The 9,184-nt window shown below is 49.2% G+C and overlaps 1 protein-coding gene across 1 annotated transcript in view; it reads left to right on the top strand.

The window, feature by feature from the left end:
• The window catches only part of AGO2 (argonaute RISC catalytic component 2), a 90,117-nt gene that overhangs the window by 67,803 nt on the left and 13,130 nt on the right, over positions 1 to 9,184 (top strand). Inside the window, exons 15-18 of the mRNA XM_010834809.1 lie at positions 4 to 93; positions 599 to 793; positions 4,970 to 5,104; positions 8,235 to 8,336. Coding sequence (XP_010833111.1) covers positions 4 to 93; positions 599 to 793; positions 4,970 to 5,104; positions 8,235 to 8,336 — 522 coding nt within the window. The remainder of the gene's footprint in view (positions 1 to 3; positions 94 to 598; positions 794 to 4,969; positions 5,105 to 8,234; positions 8,337 to 9,184) is intronic.

Raw genomic sequence — 9,184 nt, 5'->3', positions numbered from 1 at the left:
GGCCCTCCGGTGTTCCAGCAGCCTGTCATCTTTCTGGGGGCAGATGTCACTCACCCCCCCGCCGGGGATGGGAAGAAGCCGTCCATTGCTGCCGTGAGTATCGCTTCCCACGTCCCTCTGTCCATGTGTGTTCCTGCCTGCCCAGCATCTCTGTGATTGATTAGCGATGAAAGCGCAGTGGCTCGGCCCAGTGCAGCCCCGTGCCCAGCACGCTGACTGGGTCCCGCTGGTTGGCACCTGCAGGCAACTGCTTTCAGGCCGGCGTTCCTGAGGGACACTCCTCACTGCTGGTGCTGGGAGTCTTAGGGTGTCGCGTGTGGCTGTGCACCTGGCTTGGGGAAAACAACGTGCTTAGTAGAGTTTTGCACGCTGTCAGGCTCTCCAGGGGCCACCTCTGAGCTGATGTAATTCAGCCCCATCCGATACAAGCAGAAGAGGGGTTCTGAACAGTCGTGAGTTTTTTATTAGGTCCCTTGGGCAAACTTACATTCTTGGGGATGCATTCACATACCCCAGGGCCGCACACACAGACGCCGCGTAAAGGTGGTGGGCTTGCCCGTGACGGGCCCTCGGCACCTGCTGACCCCACTGCCCGCAGGTCGTGGGCAGCATGGACGCCCACCCAAACCGCTACTGTGCCACCGTGCGCGTGCAGCAGCACCGGCAGGAGATCATCCAGGACCTGGCGGCCATGGTGCGCGAGCTGCTCATCCAGTTCTACAAGTCCACGCGCTTCAAGCCCACCCGCATCATCTTCTACCGCGACGGCGTCTCCGAGGGGCAGTTCCAGCAGGTGGGCACCACCGCGCTTCCTCCGCCCTGCTCTCCGTCCCTTTGCAGGAAGGCGTCTCGCATTTCTGTTCTGCCCCCAGGTTTATCTGGTCACTGTGTGGTAGGTGTGGGGGGTGCGGGGTGGTCAGGACCCTGCGGCAGGAGGGGAGGAGAGGCGGGGGCAGGGGCCAGAGTCGAGCGAGGCCAGTCCAGCAGGTTCGGTTCAGCACGCACCAGACAGGGCCTGTTCCGGCTCCACGCTTTGCCTCCTAGGCTGTGGGGAGTCTGGGCTGGGGGACTCGTTCTGGGGGCCAACTCTTCAGGGGAGGGGAGAGGAGAGACAGGGGCCAGTATCCTTGTACCCTAACCCCTGGTGCTACTCAGAGGATGGTAGGCATCACAGCAGGTTTCAAGGTGGGAATGCTTCTATTTTCAGTTCATTTCAGTCAGTGAGTCACGTCTGACTCTCTGCAACCCCATGGATTGCAGCACACCAGGCTTCCCTGTCCATCAACTCCCTGAGCTTGCTCAGACTGATGTCCATCAAGTCAGTGATGCCATCCAACCATCTCACCCTCTGTCATCCCCTTCTCCTCCTGCATTCAACCTTTCCCAGCATTAGGGTCTTTTCCAATGAGTCAGTTCTTCGCATCAGGTGGCCAAAGTATTGGAGCTTCAGCATCAGTCCTTCCAATGGATATTCAGGCCTGATTTCTTTTTAGGATTGACTTGTTGGTTCTCCTTGCAGTCCAAGGGACTCTCAAGAGTCTTCTCCAGCACCACAGTTCAAAAGCATCAATTCTTCGGCACTCAGCTTTCTTTATGGTCCAACGCTCACATCCATACATGACTACTGGAAAAACCATAGCTTTGACTAGACAGATCTTTGTTGGCAAAATAACAGCTCTGCTTTTTAATATGCTGCCTAGGCTGGTCATAGCTTTTCTTCTAAGGAGCAAGCATCTTTTAATTTCATGGCTGCAGTCACCATCTGCAGTGATTTTAGAGCCCCCAGAATAAAGTTTGTCACTGTTTCCATTGTTTCCCCTTCTCTCCGCCATGAAGTGATGGGACTGGAAGCCATGATATTTGATATTTGAATGTTGAGTCTTAAGCCAGCTTTTTCACTCTCTTCTTTCACTTTCATCAAGAGGCCCTTCAGTTCCTCTTTGGTTTCTGCCAAAAGCATGGTGTCATCTGCATATCTGAGGTTATTGATATTTCTCCCGGAAATCTTGATTCCAGCTTGTGCTTCATCCAGCCCAGCGTTTCTCATGATGTACTCTGCATTATAAGTTAAATAAGCAGGGTGACAATATACAGCCTTGACATATTCCTTTTCCTATTTGGAACCAGTCTCTTGGTCCATGTCCAGTTCTAACTGTTGGTTCCTGACCTGCATACAGATTACTCAGGAGACAGGTCAGGTGGTCTGGTATTCCCATCTCTTTCAGAATTTTCCACAGTTTATTGTGATCCACATAGTCAAAGGCTTTGGTATAGTCAATAAAGCAGAAATAGATGTTTTTCTGGAACTCTCTTGCTTTTTCGATGATCCAGCAGATATTGGCAATTTGATCTCTGGTTCCTCTGCCTTTTCTAAAACCAGCTTGAACATCTGGAAGTTCACAGTTCATGTATCGCTGAAGCCTGGCTTGGAGAAGTTTGAGCATTACTTTGCTAGTGTGTGAGGTGAATGCAATTGTGCAGTTGAACATTCTTTAGTATTGCCTTTCTTTGGGATTGGAATGAAAACTGACCTTTTCCAGTCCTGTGGCCACTGCCGAGTTTTCCAAATTTGCTGTCATATTGAATCCAGCACTTTCACAGCATCATCTTTTAGGATTTGAAATAGCTCAGCTGGAATTCCGTCACCTCCCCTAGCTTTGTTCGTAGTGATGCTTCCTAAGGCCCACTTGACTTCGCACTCCAGGATGTCTGGCTCTAGGTGAGTGATCATACCATTGTGGTTATCTGGGTCATGAAGATCTTTTTTGTACAGTTCTTCTGTGTATTCTTGCCACCTCTTCTTAGTATCTTCTGCTTCTGCTAGGTCCATACCATTTCTATTCTTTATTGTGCCAATCTTTGCATGAAGTGTTCCCTTGGTATCTCTAATTTTCTTGAAGAGATCTCTAGTCTTTTCCATTCTGTTGTTTTCCTCTATTTCTTTGCATTGATCGCTGAGGAAGGCTTTCTTATCTCTCTTTTCTATTCTTTGGAACTCTGCATTCAGAAGGGTACATCTTTCCTTTTCTCCTTTGCCTTTAACTTATCTTCTACTCCTAGCTATTTGTAAGGCCTCCTCAGACAGCCATTTTGCCTTTTTGCATTTCTTTTTCTTGGGGGTGGTGTTGATCACGGCCTCCTGTACAATGTCACGAACTTCCATCCATCGTTCTTCAGGCAGTCTTATCAGATCTAATCCCTTGAATCTATTTATCACTTCCACTGATTTAGGTCATACCTGAATGGTCTGGTGGTTTTCCCTACTTTCTTCAATTTAAGTCTGAATTTGGCAATAAGGAGTTCATGATCTGAGCCACAGTCAGCTCCTGGTCTTGTTTTTGCTGACTTAATAGAGCTTCTCCATCTTCAGCTGCAAAGAATATAATCAGTCTGATTTTGGTATTGACCATCTGGTGATGTCCATGCGTAGAGTTGTCTCTTGTTTGTTGGAAGAGGGTATTTAGTATGACCAGAGCATTCTCTTGGCAAAACTCTGTTAGCCTTTGCCCTGCTTCATTTTGTACTCCAAGGCAAAAGTTGCCTATTACTCTAGGTATATCTTGACTTCCTACTTTTGCATTCCAGTCCCCTGTGACAAAAAGGACATCTTTTTTTGGTGTTAGTTCTCAAAGATCTTGTAGGTCATCTCATAACTGTTCAATTTCAGCTTCTTCAACATTCATGATTGGGGCATAGACTTGGATCACTGTGATGTTGAATGATTTGCCTTGGAAACGAACAGAAATCATTGTGTCATTTTTGAGAGTACATCCGAGTACTGCATTTTGGACTCTTTTGTTGACTATGAGGGCTACTCCATTTCTGCTAAGGGGTTCTTGCCCGCAGTAGTAGATATAATGGTCATCTGAGTTAAATTCGCCCATTCCAGCCCATCTTAGTTCGCTGATTCCTAGAATGTCGACGTTCATTCTTGCCATCTCCTGTTTGATCACTTCCAATGTGCCTTGATTCATGGACCTAACATTCCAGGTTCCTATGCAATATTGTTCTTTACAGCATCGGACTTTACTTCCATCAGCAGCACATCCACAACTGGGTATTGTTCTGCTTTGGCTCTGTCTCTTCATTCTTTCTGGAGTTATTTCTCCACTGATCTCCAGTAGCATATTGGGCACCTACCAACCTGGGGAGGTAATCTTTCAGTGTCCTATCTTTTTACCTTTTCATACTGTTCATGGGGTTCTCAAAGCAAGAATACTGAAGTGGTTTGCCATTCCCTTCTGCAGTGGACCGCATTCTGTCAGAACTCTTCACCATGACCTGTCCAGCTTGGGTGGCCCCACACGGCATGGCTCATAGTTTCATTGAGGTAGACAAGGCTGTGGTCCATGTGATCAGTTCAGTTAGTTTTTCATGATTGTGGTTTGCATTCTGCCTGCCCTCTGATGAAGGATAAGAGGCTTATGGAAGCTTCCTGATGTGAGAAACTGACTGTGGGGAAAAACTCCGATTTTAAACCTGAGGAAACTGGGGATCAGACAGGTTTTGTGGCTTTGATAGCCACAGGCTTGCTTAGTGGTGGAGCTGGGTTTTGGACTCGGCTCAGCACCTAGGCTAGTAGAGTTTGTTTGCTTGTGTGTCTTTAAGTAGATTCTCTCCAATCCAGAAATAAGTTGTTGGATTGATTGGTTTGTGTGTGTGTTTCCCATCATGCCTTCAAGTCCACTGTGGATGGTAGCACTTAGAACATTCCAGACACCATGCTCTGCTTGTTTATGCATTATCTAACCTAAGCCATTTAACCACGAAACCTGGGAGCCATTTGCTCCATGATAGAAGTGAAGAAACAGGCTCAAAGAGACAGAATCACAACAGCTAACAGCAAGCTAGTGGAGCTATAAGACTTAAATATGTATCAAACGTACATGTGATAAAGGGAGTCATTTTAAGGTAACAAGAGGCCCTGAAACGTAGCAGTCCTCAAGCATGTCCTGCTTCCTTTCCTCAGGTTCTGCACCACGAGTTACTGGCCATCCGTGAGGCGTGCATTAAGCTAGAGAAGGACTACCAGCCAGGCATCACGTTCATCGTGGTCCAGAAGAGACACCACACGCGGCTCTTCTGCACCGACAAGAACGAGCGGGTGAGCGTCCCCGGGCCCCCCATCCAGCCTGCCGCACCGAGGGCCTGGTGACACGGGCGTCCCGGGCTCGTGGGGACCGGCCACAGGCACTGGAGCAGGGTTCTCCTCAGCTTGGGGAACAGTTGGAACCTATAAACCCCACAGGTTGGGATGCGTCTAGGGGGGTGACTTTTATCCCATATAGAAATGGCCAAAGGTGAAGCTGCAGAGCCAGTGAGCAGCTGTGGTCCTAGACAGCGTGGCGTAAAGGATGAGGTAGGATGTGGGGAGGTGGGAGCCCTCAGGGCAGCTGGGGTGCTCCTGGAAGGGGGCCTGGGACCTCTCCAGGGATCTAGTCTGGAGGAGCATCCAGACTCCCTTACGCTACCTGGCTTCTCCAGAGTAAGAACCGTGTGCGAGCAGGAGGCTCGAGACTTAAAGATGCGACTGCTGAGAATTGTCCACAGCTGGGGAGAGATAGGATTCCTTAGATTAAAACACTGTTCCTATTCCTAACAGGAGAGTAAAAGTAAATCCACACCTAGACACATTGTCCTAAAGCTGCATGGTGTCCAACTAGCTGCATAAGATAAAAGACCTCCCGGAAGGGAGGGACATTAGGTCAGACTGCCCACAGCAGGGCTGTACACTGGGGGTTGGTGTCCACGTGGAGCAGTCCCCTGAGGCCACCTGGCACCACAGTGCTGAACATGCTTCTGGCCTAAATGAAAGACATAATGCAAATTGAGAGTTAGTGGTGAGGAAAAGGGACGGATGGTCTCCTGAGAAGATACGACTGCTCTAAGCGCGGATGGATCTCATGCCATGGCCTGAAAATATGTAAAGGTTAAAAGGTGAAGCTCAACGGGCAGAATTTCAGCGAGAAATTGACAAACACACCACTAGAGAGGTCTGTGTTAACAGACCACTGTCAGAAAGTGAGAGAGGTACAAGTTAGTAAAGACTCAAAATGGGAAGAGTGGAGGAAACAAGCTGGGGCAGACAGAGCCCTGCCTGTGGTGGCCGAGCTCACGCCCAGAGCTGAAGCACGAGCTGGCCTCAGGCGGTCTCAGAAGATGGCCAGACCTCACCCTTCTACAAACCACATTTTCCGTTACACAGTTTTAAATCCGTAGTAGAAAAAAGCATAAGAAAGCTTAAATTTTTCAATTGATTATAAGAAGCACATGCACTAAAAAGGTGAAGAGAATAATCAATTGTGAAATGATCAGAAATGAACGAAAAGGAGAATTTCATATCAAACCCTGTGCAGTGCAGCTAACGCAGCACTTATGGGTGAGAGTATAGACACAGCTGCTGTGTTGTAAAACTAGAAAGACAGCCATCAGTAAGTCTAAATCTGCAGGAAGGATGTCAGCCCCAGGGGTCGAGGCACAGCTGAGGAGCTGGTGTGTGCAGCCCCCCTGCCACCTCAGCCTGCAGACCTCTCTTGCCAGGAGTCAGGGGGATCAAAGTCAGCTTTTTCCTGCACCCCACTTTCTCGAAATAGAAAATAGTGAACTAGAAAATGAATCGCCCATAGCACAGATTAACACAAGTGAGGCATACTTCGCTGAAGATTATATAAACCAATCAAGACTGAACAAAAGAGAGAATACTTGTGATGATGTTGGGAGCAGAGAGGGGGTGTTATTTGAATCATACTGGATAACAGCTTCATGATAGTACGTTGGAAAACAGGAGAAACAGATGCAAATACTCAGTTGTAGAACGACTTCAGTTACCAGAATCAGCTGAGGAGGACAGTCCCAGTCATCATCCCAAAGGCATCGGGCCCAGAGAGTTTTATGGGCAAACTGTACCAAGGCATCACGAGTAAACTATCTTAATGTGTGGCACAGGCTGGGGAAAAAAGAGAAACTACTTGGCTTATTTGATGAAGTTCGTCCAGAGGTTTTTATAGGCAAGTTTTAATAAACCTTCAGAGAATAATCTTCTAGAAAGAATTTCAGAGGACAGAAAAAGTCTGGGGGATTCACATTAGGAGGTTAGCCTGATAAAATCACCAAACGTTGTCCAGGATGTGGGTGCTATGGTGAGGAGCACAGGGTCTGGAGCCAGAAACCCTGGCTCCAGTCCATCCCTGCAGCTTCCGGCTGCTTGACCACAAGCTGTCAGCGCCTCTGCCTGGACTGCCTCGTGAGAGTGCTGGGAGGGTGGCTGATCTGACACACAGCACTCAGCACAAGGTCAGTGCATCGTTAGGCCGAGGATTCTCCTGCCCTTTGGACAGGAGTGGAGATGGATAGCCAACTTGGAGCACAGTTTGGCAGTTCTAGAGATCTACCCTGGAGAAACCCACATGCTAGCATTCGGGGACATGTGTAAGAATATTCTGGCAGTGTTGTTTATAATAGTAACAAATCTACCTGCTAACAGAAGAGTTTGTGGTGTGTTTATATACTGGCATTTACATACCAATGAAAAGTAGTAAAAAAACAAAACAGTAATAAACATTATCTGCCAAATGACTGTTTCTCAAAATTGCAATGTGGAACAAACACAGCAAGTAGCAAAATGCATAGGATACATGTATACAGGTTTTAAATGTGCAAAGTAACACAGTATAATGCTAATGGAGGCTCAAATGTGTAACAAAAAGTGAGAGCTTGTGTGGGAGTAGTGAAGTCTAGATTTGAGACTGCAGCATTGAAGGGGGTGCAGAGGTAGGCACTCTTCTCAGATATTTCCTTTCTTTTTCACGTGTCTCTGAGGCATCGTGCACACATTCAGCAAGTGCTTGCAGAAGGTACACAGGGGTTATACGGGCGATTTTCTCTTGTATGTGATGTCTCTGCTTTTTAATATGCTGTCTAGGTTGGTCATAGCTTTTCTTCCAAGGAGCAAGTGTCTTTTAATTACATGGCTTCAGTCACCATCTGCAGTGATTTTGGAGCCCCCCAAAATAAAGTCTCTTACTGTTTCCATTGTTTCCCCATCTATTTCCCATGAAGTGATGGGACCAGATGCCATGATCTTCATTTTCTGAATGTTGAGCTATAGTCCTGAGCAAATGCATAGTCCAGCTTAAGGCCTTAGGAATAGACGACAGTGTGGCTGAGTCTTGTTTGCTTGCTTGCATCACTTTGCCGTCCCCAGCCGCATCTAATGGGCTCTTGTGTTGCTCAAGGTTGGGAAAAGCGGAAACATTCCAGCAGGCACAACCGTGGACACGAAAATCACCCACCCAACTGAGTTTGACTTCTACCTGTGTAGTCATGCTGGCATCCAGGTGAGGACAGGGGGTGGACAGTCTCAGTGTGTCTGAGACGTCATGCATGCATTCAGCAAACGCTTGCAGAGCACAGGCCATGTGCCAGGCACTCGAGTGGGCACTGGGGACGTGGTGGTCAGCAGTGAGCCTGGGGCTCCGGCAGTCCTGAGGGGAGGCCGGCGGGTGATCACTGGACCGTGGGGGCTCAGCACCATGTGGTGCTATCAGGGGGCAGGAGAGATGAGGTCCGGTGGCGAGGGCAAAGGCCTGGCAGGCTCGACGGGACCAGGGGCATCCCTGTGTGCCAGGGCTCGGCGAGCACTCGGGGGTCAGGGGACTAACTGAGGGGTGGGGTCGGCCTCGCATGCCCACCTCACAGGTGAACAGCAGGGCCACATGGACATGCCTTGTCCCTCCCAGTTAAGAGACCCACAGCCTGCCAGGAGCCATCCTGGGGGAGCGGTGCCCTGTGCGGCCATGCCTGCTGTCAGCACTGTGCCACCCCGATGCGAGGCTGTGCCCTGTGGGAGGGGGGCTCCTGGAGGAAGGGCTGAAGTCCCCTCCTGAGGGATCTGATCTAAACTCGGAGGATTACTGTGGACTCCGTACTTTGGACATTCCATGGGAACCACACACTGCCAAGGCCCTGGAACAGGGCATGGCCAACTGGCCGTGGGTGCGTCCAGCCTGCAGCCTGTGGGCACAGCCGAAGGCTGAGTGGGTTGTACATCTTTAAAGCGTTGTTGAAAAGGAGGAAGAGGAGTGTGGCTCAGAGAATGCGGAGACTCCCGTGGTGTTTCCTGTGGCAGCTTCCATGTCCGGCGGGCACCTCGCCCATACCGGCCACCCGGTGTCCATCACCATCT

Source organism: Bison bison, unplaced genomic scaffold (genome assembly GCF_000754665.1).
Source record: "Bison bison bison isolate TAMUID 2011002044 unplaced genomic scaffold, Bison_UMD1.0 scf7180017864036, whole genome shotgun sequence".
Lineage (NCBI taxonomy): Eukaryota > Metazoa > Chordata > Mammalia > Artiodactyla > Bovidae > Bison > Bison bison.
Note: the sequence above shows the minus strand (reverse complement) of the source record. Positions and strands in the feature narration are given on the sequence as shown.